Below are 20,612 nucleotides of genomic sequence, written 5' to 3' on the forward strand. Positions count from 1 at the left end.
TGCACACAGACAGCTGCGTAGGTGGCGAATGGCACTGAAGAAAATAGGGAAAAGACAAAAAGCCAAGGCGTTTCAACCCAGTGGCCTTTCTCAGGCGTGCTGGGATATATAGACGGCTATTTCCTCAGTGAGTGATCATGTGACGTCCCGGGTCAGGCGTACGTGACTGCAGGTGTCACATGGTGGCAATCACACCCAGAGGAAGGCCACTAGGCTGAGATGTCGGGGTTTTTCAATCCTTATCTCCCTCTTTGTCTTCCCTCCCCATCCTGCACTAGTGCGCCTGGTGCAACTTGGAGACCAGACTGAGCGTCGGGTTTCAGAAAGGAGGCTGGAATTAAAGTGCCCCCCCCAAAAAAAAAAAAAAACACAAAACAAAACAAAACAAAAAAACAAACCCATGCATTCTGTTGTTTGACCAGCAGGGACCGCCACAAATGGTTGCAAAGAGTAAAAATGTCTGACTGTCAATACGGAAAAGAACACTAAATTCATACCTGTCTAATAATTTAAAAATTCCTACTGTTAAGAAGTTTCTGTAGGTATAGACCAGCCTATTGTTGTTTTCAATTTACTTTTAAAATCATCTTACCCTCATAATTTTTCAACAGATAGGTGTATTTCCCCCTGTTGAACCATATATGAGGACGTATATATATATATATGTATATATATATATATATATACATACACACACACATATATATGTAATATGTTTTTGCAGAGATGCAGACCGTTTAGTGAAATAATGGAGGCGAACGGTACACGTCTTCCTCCTTCAAAACTCATCACATACACAATCCAATCACTCCAAAATGAACAATTTGTGACTTTTGTATTCACTATACTAAAATTAGTGAATCTGTCCAAATATTCAATCATCTCTTAATTACAGAATAGGTTAAACAAAGAGGCAATGGTCACTTTAGAAAACTGTCTTTAGACATTGGGACGAAAGAAGCAGGAAAAACACGACGACGGGAACAAATGAAATTCATCTCTTCATGATCCTTCCCAGCCCAGTGCTGGATGTTTCATGTTACAGACTCAGACAGGTGTTTTATTTGAAAACGTTGTTATATCTGATTTTATTGCAGCTCAAGGCAATATTGTTACTTTCTATTTGGTGTCGAGCTATTGGCTTTCTCGTGTCAGCGATGCCGGAAGACGAGTCTGAGAAAGAGGTGCAATTGAATTTAAAAAGCCTTTGTTGCTAAGGCTTCAGCAAAAATAACAGAGTACTAACATAATTGTACAAAACAATAAACATTACAAAGCAATTCATTTGATGAGACTAGAGAGTCACATTTCTTGCAAGGTTAAATTGATGTGATTCTGTGTACATTTACTATTATTAGTGTTTAGATTGAAAGCATGCAAGCTAATAATAGTGACAACATTTTAAGATGCTCAGGATTATTGTTTCTATCATCGCTGTTATTCATGTCACTCCATTGCTCTTAATTGTGGTATTTTTACATCCATTGTCTTTGATAAGGACATAATTGGAAATGCTATATTTATTGGTTTTGGTAATTGAAGTGACTGCAGGTTTTGTGATCTTGGAGCACTGATTTCCCTTCTGTCTTCATGGCTTCATTGTCGTTATTGTCATTCAGTGTCAGTCAATCATTAAGGCATTATGCGAGTAATTAGTGAATAATAATATCATCATCAGGAGATCATTAATGACCTGTGGATTTCCTAATGGCAGCCAGAATGCTCTTTTTTTAAAATTTTTTATTAACATTTGACTGAGAGATGACTAATGAGAACAGGTGGAGCTGTGGTGTCATTTTAAGTGTTTGTCTTCACCCAGCCTTCAACACTGAAAGCATGTTGGAATCTGAACATCTCAAATCACATGCTTGACTGATGATGATGATAATGATGATGATTCTTCACCACATAAAGAGGCACAAAGCTATTGACTGTCCCCTTGAATGATACTGATGGGTTGCATGATATGGGAACGGCCTAAAAAAAAGGAAATGTTTTGAAGTAGGAGCCTTAAGATATGGGGGTGAAAATGACTCACTTGCTTATGTTTAAGTTACGCATATGCATATGATGTGACAAAAACCTTGTAAAAGGAAATAGATTTTCCATAAAAACAAATGAAAATGGGCGCAAAAGATAATCCTTCAAGACTCTTATCTGGTATATCGCCTCCGTTATTGCTGTCTCTGCAAAATAAACACATTGTTCTTTTGACCTGATTGAACAATCCTAACTTTTAAGAAGTTTGTCACTTTTCAATTATAAATGCCCGAAACATCTTTTTTTTTTTTTTTTGCAATATTCAGTTAATTCATTTGCTTATTCTTGGGCATCTTTCTAAATATTTCAGGGCAGAATTAGGATTTTTAGATTTTAAATCAAGCTAGCTAATGAGTACCCCGCTAGCCAGCTAACATTTTTTCTGGCAACAATGATTTTTAAAGTCACACCTTTGACACCTTGACTTAAACGGTGATATGCATTAATGGAAATAAAGCTGGACAAAACATCTCTACTTATTGATGCTGTACACGGTACTTGTACGTGGTAGGCCTGCTAGCTCCACTGCTAATAAAGCTAACGGAGTACAATTACGATTACAACTTTGACAAGATGATTGAGGTTTTGTATATTTCTTAGACAAGTCACTAGTTTATATCATGCGCTGGCAGAGACTAACAAGCCTGCTTACATTCACATGGATGGATAATTTCGAGTCTCCAGTTATTTGTCTAACAGTGCAGCTTTAGCACTGCGGGAGGAAGTCGTAGAAGACTAACAGAACAGGACGACGTGCAAAATCCACCCAAAAAGGGTGTGAGGCAACAATATGTAGCCGTTGCAATACTGCTCTACTCCCAGTTTTTTCCTTAAAGCACATGTGAATGCACATTTAACATACAGGAGATTCGCAATACTCAAGTACAGCGGCGGCAAACTTCTGAGAACCCAGCCAGTGTTGGTTCCCACCTCAACTGGGCTGGACCGCATTGCATTTTGGGACATGCTGGGCCGTGAAGATGGTTCGACGGCCACATCTGAAGGAGTCATTTAAATCGTGCCGGCCCACTTGCGGCAAATGTGACAGAATTGGCCCGGCAGACACAACCCATGAAGAATGCAGCCCTTTAAATTTAGACACAGAAAGTACAGTTTATAGGAGGAGAAGCTGGAACATCACTCTGGTGATATGCTGCCCCCTGCATTCTTGAGGTGCACAGTCTGAACACTTTGTTCTCAAACGTTGGGCCCTCTGTCAGCCAGCGAGTTTCCCCGTGAATTCCGACGGAGGTTCTTTATGTTCTTTGTGCGAATTATATTTGGTCAGTGGCTGATTCGCTCGCAAAAATAGGAAGGAAACGTCACAAGCCGGGAGAGGAACGGCAGACGCAGCCGTAATGGGCTCAGACAAGGCGGTGAACTGCGGGTGACGATTGACTTCAAAGGTGCTCAATAAAGACGCTGCTATTTGTGACAGTAAAATCAATGTTATTTTTCCCCACCCCCTCCTCCTCCGCTCCCTTTTTTCTATTTTTACACCGGGTGAGCTTTCTAAGAAAGTGCCATTGTCAGATATTTATGAAGCGCCTGAGTGAGGGGGGCTTTAATTGATATGACTGTTATTAGAATCCATCTGGGCTTGATATTTGTACAATAACCCATAATCCATATACCTCACACTTGGCTGTGTGGGAAATGATGTGGAGGAGGATTAGCGGCTCCCTGGAGAAATCTCCCACTGAGCTCCACTCCACTTTCATGTGTTCACTTTTGTCTGTGTGCTGCTAATGGACCCATCTATGGCTAAAAAAAAACCCTTGAGAGTGCTAATTAAGTGATTTTTTTTTTTTTTTAAAGCAAACTGATTTTGATAGCATGTCTCTCGCACATGCTAAATGTGTCATTTTCCTCCCCGCGCTGATGAAAATATCCTCTGAAGATGCCGAGCACCTATCTGTTCCCTCTTTTTGAATCACATCCTGATTGGTGACAGGTTCCTGCGTTTGAAATGGCTCGCCTCGTCTTTTAGAACGCTGAACCGCTGGATTGTTCTCTCTCTCTCTCTCTCTCTCTCTCTCTCACCCTCTCTCTCCTCTCTCCTTCCCCTCCTTTCTCTGCCTGCCTGCCTGCCAGCCAAGTTTCTTCCCAGTCGTGCTTGCATGCGGCACCGTGGCGGATATTTATGGCCATTAATAACTGTCCTCCCCGCAATAATGAAGCGCCTCTGCGCTCCAGGCTGAACAGGACTCCCGATGCCCTTCAGCTGAGAGTTACGCTGTTTCTCCACCAGGGGGCAACCGTGCGCGCTGCAATCTAAACACACAGCGGCACCTTTGTCTTCCTCCTCACCCTCTCTCACACTCAGAAGACACTCCTTCCCCATTCAGATTCACTGCCGTCATATTTTCCTCTTTATTGAAATCAAACCTTCAGACAACATCCAAATAATCGAAAAAGTGAAGAAACGAGACCTCTGAAACCACACACACACACACACACACACACACACACACACACACACACACACACACACACACACACACACCAAACGGGACTCGTGTGGGCGCCTTGACTGACGTTACACAGCTTCCACCTTTAGGGGTCTCTCACGCTCTGTGCAGGCCACGCCGCCGAGCCGAGCCGTGCCGAGTCGAGCCGAGCCGAGTCGAGTCGGCAGCAGATAAACGGCACCTCGTTAATCAAATCTGCATGAGCGCGCTCAGGTTGCCATGGCAATAATTATCAGAGCTGCCTAATTAACTTTCTCAATTGCTTAATGATATACGACCCTCTGAACCCCCCCACATTTCCACCTCCCTCTCCCCTCCACCGCCATCCAAGTTTTTACCCCCCCCATTTTTTATTTTTTCATCCCTCCATCCCGGCTCCCCCAGCGTGAACCCGCGACCGCCGAGATAATAGAAATTATGGAGAAATTAAATTCATTGTTTCCTCCCCCGCTCCTGGGCTCAAATGGCGACGCGTGTCGCAGACGTGGGAGGGTGTTGGTGGGTGGTGTTGGAGGTGTTGGGTGGGTGGTGTTGGGTGGATAAGGGGGGCCTGTATTGTTTTTTTTTTTTTTTTTACGCTTCCTATACTTTGTCTGGCGCTCTGACCTCGGTGCGACAGCTGACTGAAGGTTGGGAGCAGCGGCGGCGCCGTCGTCCCTGATCAGCCAGGCGAGACTGGTTGAGATACACGGCGACAGGGAGGACGCTACCTGGTGACACCCACCCTGCCATCCCCTGTCACTGCCAGGGGCCTGCCCCCCCCCCACCTCACTGCCCCCACCCCTCCTGTCAGCCCCCCTGGCCTCGCTGACTGACTGACTGGCTGCTGCGGGGTCCACTAACCCCATAACTTTTTCTCCTCCCCATCACACGCCCTCAAAACTTCGCTCACTTTTTTTGAATTAGCCGTCTTTTCATCTGTTCATTTGGCTCTCTGGCTGGCTGGGAGCGAGGAGGCAGCTTCACAGCAGCTCCTGACAACAAGAGGGGAGGACGCACCTCCGATAATAACATTCTGGCACCGCTTCCTGTGGCTGGAATGGAAAAAAAGAAGAAAAAAAGAAAAATCTCTTTGCTTTCAGATTTTTATTATTAATTTATTTTTTATCTTTATTTTTTTTTTAAACCAGACCTTTGAATGTTCAGCCATCAGCTTCTCACTTATTGCTCTTCATTAAAAATGAGCTTGTCCCAAGATGCATTTTTTTTTTAAAAGAGAAAGAATAAAAATCGGGGCTGGTTAAAGCAACAGAGGCTGGAATGTTTCTGCTCGTGCGCCGATAAAAATCAGCTTCCCTCCACTTTCCAGGATACACTCGAGGTGCGTTGTTTTTTTTGTTTTTTTTCATGGGAGCCTTTCTGAAAGTGTGTAGTGCATCTGATCTGTAACAGCAATTACATAAATAGGTTAAGTGAAATGCATCCTCGCTGTATAATCAAATAAAAAACTATGTAGCATAGACAGTTTTTAATGTTCGCCAAATACCAAAACACAATATACCTGTTAGTGAACTCTCTTCTTTTCTAAGTCACTGCTGATCGTTCACTCTGGGTTTTTTGTGTACTGGAGTCCAGGTGAGGCTTCACCTTGGACGAGTTGCCAGTTTATCACATGGGAGATGAGTAATTCACATTATGACCGGGTACACCTGGTCTTCCCCCCTTTCACCTTACTTCTGCGGACTGTGGGAGGAGACTGGAGCATTGTGCCGGCAGAACACAGAAAACTCTCCCAGAAAGGGCCTGTGTGGGAATCAAACCCACCACACGAATGGTCCACTTTCATAATCAGCTGTGAAAAAGATAGTTCAAGGTCCAAGGAAACCGCCTGACAGCGCGTTTCATGTTTTGGGCACTGTCAGCTGGTCTTCCTTAAAAAATGGCAGCTAACTAGGACCATATTTCACTCACCATCCCTCTACTGAGCGTGCCAGTGAACTACGGTGGCCTTCGTACACAAACCTGGATACCTTGTCCACAACTTTCTTTGCTGGTTTATTCAAATTACTTTTATTGTACCGTGAGTATACACTTTTATGAATGTGTTTATGGGCAGTATATTAAGCTTTAACCAATATAAAAATCATAAATCAAGCCTTTAGAAGTGCCTCCAAGTGGAATTTTTCTGAATTTCTGAATATGAAAAAAAAACAGTGCACACGCTCCAGAGCAAATCTAAAACGCTGAGGTTTCATTTTTCACCTTGGAAACCAAGCTCGGTAAACTAAGCACTGTTTTATATTCTTTGTCCTCCCAGTCTTGACTCCCACTGCTCCTCTGCGCGAGCCGTGGCTGCGGCCGCGCTCTCGTGCTGGAGCTCGGCCACGTCCAGCCCAGTCGCCTGAGATCATCGAGACCGCAAGAGGGGAAACTCGGAAGAATCCATGTGAGTAACTCTGCGCAACCGCCGTCGGAAGCCTTGCAGGGCCGGCTCCCATGGCGCTCTGGCAGAGGAGCCTCTCAGCGTGGTTACCACCAACGTGCGCCATATGTCTGGCAATGGCTCGCCGACACAGCGTGACGCCGTTCCCCTCTCTCTCGTATTCCCACGTAACCCAATTTCTGTAAAATCCCCACCTTTTCTCCTTTGCCTTTCGAATTCCCCCCCCCCCCCCTATTTGCTCCGAGGACCGACCTTCCGCTTTAATTGTACCTGCTTGCTTTTGTTGCTCCGGAGCCAGTGGGGTGAGGGGAGGTTAGAGTGGGGTTGGGGGGAAGAGGCAGGGGAAAGATTATCTCCGTAACACCTCTGCACTGCATCGCTGTGTATTATTTTTCTCTCTTGTGAGTGGATTTCATGGTTGAGAGTGCAATTTGAAATAGGATTAACAGTAGGTGTCGGGTAGAGTTGGCTAAACCTCTTTACGTCAGGTGCGGCGGAGTGAGAGTCTGTCACCGCGTCTGCCTCAACACCCTTTCACCAGGGAAGATTGCTCGAGGCGGATTCTTTAAATATGACTAAAAACTGTATTTGTATTCATCAAAGGGGCTGCGAGGCAGCCAGCGAGGCAGCCAGGCAGGCGCAGAAACAACGTGGTGGTTACTACCTGAGAAAAGCAGGAGGCAACGTGCGAGCGTTGAGACAGCCTCGACTTGTTCTGCCAGAACGGGAACAAAACGCAGCCTTTTGTTCTTCGGGGGGCAAAAAAGAAACGCTCGACAAAGTGCTGCGGTTCTCTCTCTCTCTCTCTCTCTCTCTCTCTCTCTCTCTGCCTCTCCTCGGTGACACTGGGAGGCCGCACGGTTGGCCGTGGCCCAGGCCCACAGAGAGGATGCATTCCTGGGATGGCCGTCGGCAGCAGGCGGGGACCTCAGAGGTCCCTGGGTTTTCCGGAGCACAAGCAGCAGAGAAGCACTGTTCACTGGAAAAGTGACGGTTCTGGTGGTCTTATGTAACTGGAGGGGGTGCAGGAAGGGGGTTGGGGTGGGATTCCAGGCCAATGGAGAGGAAAAACCAGGGGAGGTTATCGAGGGCTGAGTGCTAAAAGAGAAAAAAATAAGTTGGGTCCAGTCAGTAGCTGCGTTTCCATGACAGTTTTTCGCAAAATGAAAGCGATATTTCTCAAATTTTGACAAAGTACAATTGCGATTTGCAGTTGTTTCCATTGAATGGTGTGAAGTGCACAAGCCGTAATTCTCATAAAATCATGCGGGACGAGAATCACGTTTGCATTTGTTTGTTTACGTTTATGTTTGCTGTCAAGAATGGTTGTTATGTTTTTCTCTTTGATTACTTTTAAAAAATATGTTGTCTCCTCCTCTGTCCAATCTTAATGTGCTATTTTCACTTGAAGTAAACTGGTCACATGACCCCGTACGTCACGTCCGCTGACGTGTAAATGCCAAAAAAGTGTTTCCATGACACTTTTGCGATATTCCTCTGTATGGATACGTCTGAAAAACCACCTCATGTGAGCATCAGAACCTTTTAGCCATATTTTTTCCAAGTTCAGCTTTTTCCATCACCAGTTTTTTATTGCAATATTTAGGTTTTGCGCGATTCTAGGGGTCATGGAAATGCAGCTTGTAAGTGATTTCACGGTGATTTTTGGCAATTGGTCAAACGTAGGTCTTTTTTGAAGACCAGTTGGTGGACAATAGTGTGTAATACTGATTATATTCTTGAGTTCAAAGATCAAGACTGTGTTTTGTCAGAAACGCATGGTACATGCGAGGGAGTTTTTTTGTTATTGAGGTCAAGTGCATACATAACTTCCACCATACGACAAAACTACCACTGGAACCGTTAGTCTACCGTCCTCCCTATATACTGTATATAAATACATATGTCTTTTGCAATGTTATTCTCATTTTTAAATGTAGAGTATTGATTTTTTTTTTATTTGAGTTTTAAGTTATGTACAACTCAGTTCTATGAGATAAAACAAATAAGACAAAAAGAAAGACACAATAGCTGACACCTACAAAATTGATGAAAGAAAATCACACATCATAATTTACAAGGAATAATTTGTATTTATTTAATCAGTGAAATTTTGAAATCATCCCTCCCCTGAAGTCCGGCAATTTTGCCATGTTGCACTCGGCTTCTGATTTCTGCATTTTTTTTTTTAAATGTTAAAAAGCAACACATCACAATTAAGTGAGGACGAATACATACATACATCAGCGAAAAGGAGCCTCCGTGTGTGGGACGTGTGAATTACAGAACTTTTTAGCATCCTTTGGCTCAGCGTTGGGTTGTTTTTTCATGACTCGCACCTGCACCGTCTTGGCCTCCTCTTTGGCCCTCATTAATCTTCCTCCGATCAGCGGCGGGCAGCTGTCGTCAGCGGGGAAGAAAAAAGAGAGAAAGAAAGAAAAAAGAGGAGTCTCCAGCCCACAGAACATTACCTGTGCAGCGCCAAATGGCACTGACAGAGTCGGTGTCTGTGCGTAGCAGAGCATTTAGCAGCTAAAGATCCGCGAGTCTCTCTCTCCCTCCTCGGGAGTCCTGAGAGCAGAGTCGCTCTCGTGTGTTGGCCGGGAGAAAAACAAAACGATTCGAAGCGTTGCGCTTTGTCTCCGCCAGATGTGAAAGTGCAACGACTTTGTATGAAGAAGACGAAGCGTAAATATTCTAAAATTGAATGAGCTCGCCAGCATTTGCGCGGTTGGCGGTGTGTGTTGAAGAAAGTTTATCGCGTTCTCCGCTGCCCCGTGGCCAAACGCGGCTTTAATGTTTTATTTTTGGTCCACCGACTCTCATATTTACGGCGTTGTTTCAAGTCGTTGTTTTCCTCTCCGAGACGGCGCTGGCGGCGGAGGCGCTTTGAAGGGGCGCTGCGAGGGAGGGGGCCTCTGACAGATTTATTTCCTTCATGTCAGGCTGGCGTGAAGACATCCGATGATTAGGCTTAGCTTTCTGAGTCAAAGGAGTCAAACAGGTGAGTCGAAAAAAACCCCCACCCCATTCTCGTGGTGCAACCAATCTCTCCCTTTGGGTCTCGTTCTCATTAGGGGCTCGCGGGAAGAGCACATTCCAACTCGGTGTCAGCGAGCCGGCTGCGTTACTCAACAGTCGAAAGCCTCGGGGTTTCCCAAGGCGGGGCGTGGCGTGGCGTGGCGTCGCCCCCTTCTGACAGTAAACACATCAATAATCCTGCAGCTTGACTGACTGACTGACTCACTGGAGGAGGCTTGAAACGAGGGAGGCAGACCTGCGGAGGGGAGGCAATTAGCGCTTGTGCCGAGGTGCGCTCGGGTCCCGGGTGTAAGTTCGTAGCTCGCTGAAGGAGAGGGCAGAGCCGGCGAACGTGATCAGCCGTGACGCAAACGAGCAGAAATGAGAAGCAAGTAGCTTTTTAAAAAATAAATAAATAAATAAAAGATACAGGCAACTTCTCTCGAGTGGGACGGCTTTATCGCGTTCAAATCAGTGAAGTTGTGCGAAATGAAGCTTAGAGGTGAAGGGTGTAATATTTGGAGATTTTGAGAAGAAACAGCGACATCAAGTGGTTGCATTTTAGATTGCGGCGCTCTTTTGCTCACCCTGCCTCTCCCGAGCTTGCCGGTGAACTACGGTGACCTGCACAGAAAAACCTGGATACCTCGTCGTTTTTCTTCCTCTTCTTCGTTGGTTTATTTTTCGGATGCGAGTGGTCACCCGAGAACCGTTCGATAGGTAGGAAAAACAAATTACTTTTAATGTACTGTGAGTATACACTTTTTATTAATTTATTTATAGGCAGTCTATTAAGCTTTAACCAATATAAAAATCGTAATTCAGGCCAAATTTCACATAGTGGACCTTTAAGAGACACGCAGTAACACTTATAGCCTGGCAGCTACTATGAATATTTTGGCATTTTAAAGGTGGCTTGAAAATTATGCAGGAATGTTGCACGCATGAGTCATGCTGTATTTTGCACGTCCGTCTCGGTCAGAATTTTTTTTCCCTCCCTCTTTCACACCTTCCATCTTCATAATTGCCTTCATTGCGAGTCAATTAGGTTGAAAAAGTGAGATGACATTAAAGCTCCCATTTATTCCCCATTTTTTAATACTCATTTTCCATCCCAGACTCCAATCAAGCAGCCTTGCATTTTTTAATGATCAAAAACAAAAATAGGAAAATACAAAACAGCCTCTCTGTCGAGCTCCAGAAAACTCTGTTATTTTGCCTTCTGTTTACAGCCTTCTGCAATGTGATCAGCTTTACCTCCCTGATTAAACGTGTGCTTTGTCGTTCATGTTTGGAAGTAAACAAGTTGGCCAGCGTGCGTCTGAGAGGGCAGAGCGAACACAGGCTGCCTGCATGTCGTCACTAATCTGGGGGGGAGGCGTCTCTGCTTTGCGATGTCACGGAAAGGCTGCAGCTCTGAAACAAACATGTTGGAAGACAAGGAGCAGGAACGAGGACAGACGTCCTGTTTATTGACGGGCTTGAGGCACAGATTGTTGTTAGAAAAAGAGTGGGAAAGTAAATTTTGTTGGACTTCCGCAAATGAAACGGCAAAACGTACCATTTATAAAGACTTGAACCCTTTCAGATTGCTAAAATAGTCATTAGTCTGCCTCTTGAGCAACCTGCACTTTTTCCAGCCGCGGCGGGAGAATCACTCTGCTCCAGCTTTGAAGACTGTGTTTAAGTTGATCCCCTAAGTGTCGGTGGTGTAGCTGAGGTTGTGGCTTTTTGCAGACCAGTCAAGTCGTTTGACTCCATGCTGGCAGAAGCATTTTGTCGAGTGGTTTGACCAGAACAAACAAGAGAGAAACATAAAGTCAAATATTGATATGATGGTCGAAGCTGAAGGTGGCAACAAGTATTTACATTCTACACTCAAGTATATAAATATATGTGAATACTTGTGTGAGAAAAAAAAAAAATCTGGTCAAAGTAAAAGTACGGATTCAATTCAACTCAAATAAAATTAAGAAAGTACAGGTTCTGAAATGTACTGAAGTAAAAAGTCAAAAAGATTTATTTTTTTTTTGCCATTAATAAAAAAATTTAAAAATGAAAAAGCTGTGACGGAATAATCTGGACTGAACTGACCAGAGTGACCACAAAGCCAAGGAACTACAAAATAATTAGCCCCTAAAATATGATCCACTTTTATATTTAAGTGTGCTACAGCATGGTTCAAATAGCTCAACTCTAAGCAAGAACAATTACATTTAACGCACATTGTTGGTAACAAGAGAAAAAGAGAATAAAAAACATCAGTGAAGAAGAAAATAAACTATAAATTGACAAACTGAACTGATGACATTCAATGATGAAGTCAATCCAGGAAGGCCTTTCTGTTAACCCACTGCAAGACTATGTAATACTTGGGATCATAACTCATGTTGAATTTCAAACAATGCTGCTCACAAGGCTACATCCACATTGACAGAGTACGTCCTGTGAACTTGACGAATATCACAACGTATTTTATCGGGTTTTGACTCATCCTCGCCCGAGCCGTGAGTTGTAGACCTCCAGAGACTGTTTGTATTGCCGGAGTTGAGCTCCCGTCGCACGACACGACTGTAAAATATAGACTCAACCCCAAAGAATTCCTCCTCGCGCAGTGAGACTGAAAACGTATAAAAAACCCACAACATTGTGGTTTTTGTGTGTCTCACAACAAGTCCTCACACCGCCATAAAAGTAGGTCACATGTCAGCGTCTGGCAACACCGCCTCTATAAATGTCTCTAGTTCAGCTACCTCGCTAGTTAAGGCTGCACTGATTGATTCTTATTCAGTATTTTTCCCACCTGCAGCGCCGATGCAGACCAGGAATTTGGAACGGCCATAAATGAAAGGTTACCAGTTTCTAAAAGTGTTCTGGGGAACCTGTTATGAAGCTGCGCTTTTCAAAGAAACGTGCACGCCGAGAAACGCTGGCTTGTCTTCAAGGTTGCGTGTGCCGCGGCTGGCTGGTACTTGTCAGGTAACACTCTCAACACGCGGTGATGATTGAGCTTCAGAGATGAGCTGAGGTCAACGACCTCTGGCGTGTTACTTATAGGTCACTGTTGAATGCGTCTCGGTTACGCTTTTGAAAAAGAAATACGGATAAATAAAAAAAAGACGCTCATTTGTGCACACCCACCATCTACTCTAAATGAACCCTGTGACACAGCCGGACTGCAGCAATTTTAGCAATGTCCAGCAATGTACATGTCCAGTGAGGAGGCAGTCTACTGTCTGTTCCCCAAGACACATGATCTTTTGTTTTTGATTTAAAGGTCCAGTGTGTAAAATTTGGCTTAATTTACCATTTTAATATTGGTAAAAACTTAACATACAGCACTTAAACACATAAATGAAAGCGTATCCTCATCAGTCCAATAAAGGTCATTCGATTTTCCTACCCTTAGAACGGTTCTTAGATGTATATAAGAATATACAGACAGCTGCTTGCTCCTTATTAGCGGCCATTTTTCTAAGGAAGCCTGGTGTGGACAATCCAGCTGCCTGACAGCGTGGTTCGTATTTAGGGTGAACGCTCACGTCCTCAAATAAACCAACGAATAAGGAGGTGGACAAGGTATCCCCGTTTGGGTGAGCGGGCCACCGTAGTTCACTGGCAAGCTCGGGAGAGAGAGGGTACAGAGTCCCTTGGGGGACAAAAGTGAAAATCATCACAAATATAACCACTTGATGTCGCTGTTTCTTTTTGAAAATCTCCAAACATTACACACCGTACCTTCAACAAATCCGTCAGGATATTTGTATTCATCTGAAAACAATTCAGATTGGAGCCTCTCGCTACGGATCTGTGAGATTTCACACTTGAAATCTCTGCAATGCAAGCTGCCATCCAAGGTCAGCAACATGGTCACCAACTCTTGCTGCCAATATATCTACAAACCCCACACAAGGCACTGTAGATTTCCTTGATAATTATGGTGATGAAATACTTGCGTCAACATTTTTCATGACCAAGACAATGTAGAAAAATAACTCTTTGTTTACCGAAAAATGATGAGATGTCGAGAATGTTGTATTTGTAATGACGATGACGTGAAAGAACAAAATATCATTGGTGCCCTGTACTTCAAAAATTGACAATTGAACCGTCGAATGCTCTGAATATGGGCTGTGCGTGCTATCGCTAATATGGTTGAGAAGCTGCTCAACAATCCACAGTGATAAAATTGTCTCCCGCACTGCGACAGTCACTTGGTCTCCATTGCATAAACAAATGGAGGCTTTTAGCTAGCTGGCTCGGCTTGGCTAGGCTAGTCTAGTTAGGCATTGTTACAATGTTTTTAAATGTGTGTAATGCACATTCCTGAGTATGTCATTACTACAAGTGTTTATGTAGAAAGACAATAAAGTTTTTCATCTTCGTTGAATAAATTTACACTAGAACTACCACGATTAACAATGACGGAAATTTGACAGAGACTAATAAGCATTTTCGTCGACGATTAAGACGAAAATGAACTCTGCCACAAGAGGAGAATATTTGTGCAGATAATTTGTTTGTAACAGCTTTTACACCAGCTGAAATTGTATTTTCAGTCAATTGCACTACGCCAAGGGTGGAGCCAAAGATAGCCAGCTGCTTATTTAGCCTTCGTGCTAAGCTGCAGGTGAACGCTAAAGACGCTCAGGTTTGAAGGTATTGTCAGTTTTTCCGTCCGACTGACAGCATGTTTTTCCCCTCGAAAATTTTTTCCTATAAAACGTGACAAATTTATGCCACACCACACCACTCGTAAACACATTTTCGGTGCGGCGTGACCAATTTTCATTGCGTCCCGTCATTGGCGGACTCGGCGATGAATAACAAGGAGCGCTGCGAGGCAAAGTGGCAGCGGCGCTCACTTTGCATTTCATCAATATTTGATGCTCGGGAAAACAGAGAGACAATAGATAAACACGAGTCTTCCCGCCCGAACCGTTTGGCAGAATCAGCTAATCTGACAAGTAATTGTCAAAAATTGAAAATCGCTGGTGTGAGAGAGCTCTTCCTCATTTTTTTTTTTACTGCCGTCGACGACCGTCCCTGCCGAAACCCACGGCTGCTTCGTCCTCGTCCTCGGCGACTTGCGCCTCTCAAGCTTACACTGCAGCCAGCGGTGCGTCACCTACAGCCGGCACGACGAGGGCTACGCTCTCGCTAAGCCCGCGGCTGAACGCCCTCCCAGCTACGCCCGACCCACTGGCACGGCGTCCCGTGTTTTCATTCCTCACCGTGAGAGTCATGCCACATTCCTGTTACGACTTCTCTGTGGTGAATTTCTTTTAAAAAAGAAAGAAGAAAAAAAAAAACCCTCCTCTCGCAAACCGCAGGGCCATGTGTTTTGGATTTTCCCCTCCGCTCGTTACCATTTACAGAATCTCTCTGCGTCCTCCCTCCCCTCCCCCGCCCGCACACCCGGCCTCGCTGCCAGCCCCCCCCCCCACCCCTTTCACACAAACAACAACCATCGGCCCGCTCTCCTCACGTTGATGGGCCTATTTAGGCCTCATGAAAGCGTTCCATTTAGGTGCATTTGAGGTTATGGTTGTCACTGACGACCGGCTGTCAGAGAGCGGCAGCGGCAGCGGCGGTGCTTTTTCGCATGTGTGCGTGGTTTATTGTGCCCGGTTTTTGCGGCGCGGCTTTTTGAGCACAGAGCGGCCATTGATGGAGCCGCCGCTTTCATGGACTCGCACCCACCGAAGGCGGCGGCGGCGGCGGCAGTGTGACAAAAGGGAGCGAGGGGAGCTGTTTGATCCGTTGACCCTCTGGGGGGGGGACAAACGACCCCCCACAACCCCCCCCCAACATCGTCCGATAAAAACAGGCCTGTGTCATTTCATCAGAACACCAGATTTGGCTCACTGATTACGCCGTCATACGTGGAATTCATTTGGCTGTGTTATGTAAAAACATTCGGGCTCATTTTTTTTTTTTTTAAGAAGCTTTTCGGTGTTGGTACGACTTTTAAAGGTCCAGTGTGTAAAATCTGGCCTGATTTATGATTTTTTTTTTTCATCTTGGTAAAATATACTGAATATATACCAACTATGTTGCGTATGAATGCATTAGTTAAAGTGTATACTCGCAGCACAATAAGTCATTTGCAGCAATAAGTCATTTCATTTGAAACAATGCATGCAGTGTGTCAATGGTTTGGACACCTTTGAGACTCAAGTTGATTTGGCGTCTCATCTCTTAAGGTGCCTTGAGAATACCGTGTACTGTAAAGTAATTGAGTTGGAACTTTAAACTTTGTTCAAATGGATAAAGCTTGTCATCAATAATGAATAATCATTAGGAGATTGAGTCCAGTGACTTTGCCTGTAACTGATTAGCAATTTAAATTTAAAAACTTGAGGGTTTTAGAGGACAAAATGCGTATTTCTACAGCTTTATGATGGCGTTAACAGGAGGTTCTCTGTTCTTGCTTCTGAAAGCAACGTTGTGACAGATCTCCCCTTGATGTTATTCCCAAAACGCCTGAGCTGCATTTCCAAATACAAAACAAAAGCAACAACGGCAAGACACTTATAAACAGGTATTGGAGAGGACAGCTGTAACATTTTCCTGATATTTACACGGGAAGCTTCTCTTTATTTTTCGTTGACATTACATTCACATATTCACCGCGTGCAACACGACACATATTGCAGACTGAACATTTGATATAGATTTACAAAATGAAGCGATCAGATTTTTTGACTCACTTAATTATTGTTATATATTAACATTATTGTACATTAACATGTATATGTTGAGTGAATGTGGTAATTATTTTGGGATTTTGACCCACAACACTCCTATTCTTGTCTGTGAAGGGCTGGCATTTTAGAAATTGCAGCATGAGACAATACACAAATGTTGAGTCGCTTGAAAATCTAGGCTGGGAGTCTATGAAAAAACACAATCGCTGGGAGAAATCACAATCAGTAGTATTGATCAAATCCGATTCTTGGTCATTAAACTGAGGACTGAGGATAGATCAATCTGAGGATTCACAAATGCTCGACGTTCAATGAGGAATGCCACTCACACAATCGCACGCACGCACGTACCCCCCCTCCCCCCACCCCTTCTGGAAACCTGCTCTGGAGGGAGTGTCTCGAGCCGCGCGGCGTCCAATTAGATGGAGGCAGCAGCAGCAGCAGCAGAAAGCAGCACTTATTTCCACTTTTATTCCGGGCTGCAGTTAAAGTGGCTTCGCGGAGCCTTCGGGGAGACGCGCGCGTGAGAGTGAGCGGCGCGAGGAGAGAGTGAGAGAGAGAGAGAGAGAGAGAGAGAGAGAGAGAGAGAGAGAGAGAGAGCACCCGCGTGACGTGCGATCGGAGGGGTTCCGCGAGACAAAAGGTGCAAATCTGTTGCGGCTGCGAACGAGAGCAGGTGCGGCTGGAGGCGGCGCGCGCCGGGGAGACGACGCGGAAACGAGGATGCTCCGAATCAGATCCACATCCACGAGGGCTCCTTCTCCTAGTCTGCTGGAAAGCTACGGCCACCTATGACTGATTGATGAGAGGCTGATTCTTCTGCTTCTGAGGGAGTAATTGCGCTCGCAGAGAAGAAGAGAAGAATAAAGAAAGAGGCGAAAAGAGCCGCCGAGGAAGAAGAAAAAGAAAAAGAAGAAGAGAGAAAGAAAGTGAGTCAATTAAGAGCGGGAGTTTGCGTCCTCGTGAACCCATCGTCATCATTATCGGGCCACGCGGAGCGGGGATCAACTGTTGCTGCTGCCGCGCACATCCTCTTCTAAGTGCGTCTGCCCCCCCCCACCTCCCCTCCCTCCCCTCCTCTTCTTTTTGAAATAATCTCCTCTCCTCTCGCACTTGGATGCCCGACCGTCACTCGGTCCCACGCAGCCGGTGTCGTTGCAATGAACATGGAAGAGCGACTCGATGCCCCGGATACACCTCCGTCTAGAGTCCCGATGTGATGCCACATTGTCTCGACGAGGAGAATGGTCGGACCTCGGACCCCCCTCCCCACCACCAGCACCAGCACCAGCACCACCAGCACCAGCAGCTGATCCACTACCGGCTGATCGACTCTCACTGTGAACATTTGTTCTCCTCCTCTTTTTGTGTTGTTGTCATTGTTGTAAAACACCTGGGAACAATTACGGGGGGAGTAGTTTTTTCTTTATCACTCCCCCGACTGAACTAGTCAGTTTTTCATTTTTATTTATTTCTTTATTTATTTTTTTTTAGTTATAGTGACCTTGCGCGCTTTTGACATCTCCTCAGCGGGGAGGAGGAGGCGGAGGCGGCGGGCAGAGAGAGAGAGATCACCCACCACCATGCTGATGATGATGATGATGAAGAACGGCGGCATGGACGCGCATCAGGTTGACATCGACTCGGATTTCGAGCCGCACGGCCGCTCGCGTTCGTGCGTCACCTGGCCGCCACTACCGCCGCCGCCGCTACCGCCGTGTCCGGAGGATTTCCCCGGCGGCGGGGTGGAGGGTCTGGCCCTGGCGTCCGTCAAAGTGGAGCCGTACAACGTGCCCGCATGCCGGGCCGAGAGGAAGGGCGGCGCGCCGGCGGAGACGAAGCATCCCGCCGGCGCTCCGGCTCCGGTTGCGGCGGCGGCGGCGGCAGCGGCAGCCGCAGCGGCCGCCTGCGTGCCCGGCGCCGCGCTCGACGCCGCCGGCCAGCTGCGCAAAGCCAAGTCGTCCAGGCGGAACGCGTGGGGGAACCTGTCGTACGCGGACCTCATCACCCGCGCCATCGAGAGCGTGCCGGACAAGAGACTCACCCTGTCCCAGATCTACGACTGGATGGTTCGGTTCGTCCCGTATTTCAAGGATAAAGGCGACAGCAACAGTTCGGCCGGCTGGAAGGTAGGTGAAGGTGACGGCCACATGGTGTGTGTGTGTGTGTGTGTGTGTGTGTGTGTGTGTGTGTGTGTGTGTGTGTGTGTGTGTGTGCGTGTGTGTGTGTGAGCGAGCCTATATTTAGGCGCCGGCTTGTGTCCGTCTGCTGTGGCGACGGCGGCTGCATATTTGAAAAAGCCACATAATTGACCCCCTGGTGGTCAGGGCGATTTATGTCAGTGGCGCGCGTCCTCGTGTCACACCGCACTTCATACGAGCGCGCGGTGGGAAAAGGGGAGGGGAGGGGGGAAAGAAAAGGGGAAAAAGATGCTTCGGGTGAAGGGTTCACGGGGTTCACCGGGTTTAGGAATCGCAAACGCCGCCGACGACACGCAGCCAAACCCTCCCATCCTCCTCTTCTTCCTCCACCTCCTCCTCTTCTTCTTCCTCCTCGTGCTCCTCGTGCTGCTCCTCTGGGCGGCTGTTACGCGCCGTGACGCACCGGCTCCGGTGTCTTGGGGATCCAAGTGCCCCCGAAAAGCGTCTCTGCTCGCCGGGTCACACCGGGGACAGTAGCGTGGCAGCTCCTTCGCCCCCCCCCACTCTGCCAGTTGGCCAGCCCCATGGGATGAACCATTTGGAACCCCCCCCCCCCCCCTCCCCATGCACGTTGTATTACGCACGGGAAAGCGTGGCTTCCTAGCAGCAAAGCCGAGGGATTTGGAGAGAAAAAAAGAAGAAGCGACAATAACAAGGGATGATGACATGGAGGGGGTGTCACGGCAAGCAGATGTAACGACAGATTATCCCTTAAATTTAAATTAATATGTGGTTAATCTAATAGATTGGTCGCTGTAATCTGCTTAAATTTACCACCCATCCCGCGAACATGGGATTAATGGCCTTTTGTTTCCTCATCAGGCTTTGCCTTTGTGTGCCACAAAGTTTTTTTTTTGTTGCACCAAAATGAAACAAAACACAACAAAAAATCTGGCCTTCAGATGAAACCGGCACGCCGTCAAACTGAGTGAAACTGTAAAGGAAAAATAAATGAGGAAACGAGATTTTAAATGTCTCATTCATGGGGAAACCTGGTAGGAAGCTGAAAAAATGGACAAAAACAATCTTTACGAGTCTGTTTTGATGTGTGTCCTTTCTTCTCAGGCCCACTTTGTTTGGCAGTTTCACTCTCACCGCTCTAGTTGAGCGAAACTACAAACGAAAAAGCAAAGGAAAAAAATTGCAGGATTTCACCTGTTCAGTGTAACATCACGCTACGTAAATAAGCATCCCACTAAAACTAAGACTTAAACTGCTTCACTCGCTCGCTGTTCCAGAGCTGGAAAATGAGACTCGGCACTCAAGAGACGGCTGTGATTTACTCTCTTCAATTTTTGGGGCCGCTCACAGCAGATGTAGTCACAGATCCGCTCTTACAGTTTTATTTGGAATTGGGAAAAGCTTAACGTTTTTTCAGTAGCTGTGTTTGCATGACAGTTTTTCGCACAATAAAAGCTACATTTCTAAAATTTGGACCAAGTACAATTGCGATTTGCAGGTGTTTCCATTGAATGGTGTGAGGCACAGAAGCCGTAATTCTCCTAAAATCTTGTCCTGCGAGATTTTAGGGGAATTAGATTTGCTTGTTTGTTTGCTGTCAAGAATGGTTGTTATATTTCTCTCTTTGATGAATATTGCGTCTCCTCCTCCGTCCAATCACAATGCGCCATTTTCACTTGAAGTGAACTGGTCACGTGACCCCGTACGTCACGTCCACTGACGTGCAAATGCGAAAAAAGTGTTTCCATGACACTTCTGAGATATACCTCCATATGGATGCGTCCGAAAAACCGCCTCATGAGAGCGTCAATACCTTTTAGCTATA

At 45.9% G+C, this 20,612-nt stretch overlaps 1 protein-coding gene across 1 annotated transcript in view; it reads left to right on the top strand.

Annotated features, from left to right (window-relative positions):
* Positions 1–17,079: 17,079 nt before the first annotated feature.
* Positions 17,080–20,612, top strand: part of foxo6b (forkhead box O6 b) — a 50,203-nt gene continuing 46,670 nt past the window's right edge. The window contains exon 1 of the mRNA XM_076011793.1: positions 17,080–18,754. Coding sequence (XP_075867908.1) covers positions 18,209–18,754 — 546 coding nt within the window. The 5' untranslated portion in view covers positions 17,080–18,208. The remainder of the gene's footprint in view (positions 18,755–20,612) is intronic.

Source organism: Nelusetta ayraudi, unplaced genomic scaffold (genome assembly GCF_046127955.1).
Source record: "Nelusetta ayraudi isolate G7.1 ecotype Tasmania unplaced genomic scaffold, CSIRO-AGI_Nayr_v1 ptg000135l, whole genome shotgun sequence".
In the NCBI taxonomy this organism is placed as follows: domain Eukaryota; kingdom Metazoa; phylum Chordata; class Actinopteri; order Tetraodontiformes; family Monacanthidae; genus Nelusetta; species Nelusetta ayraudi.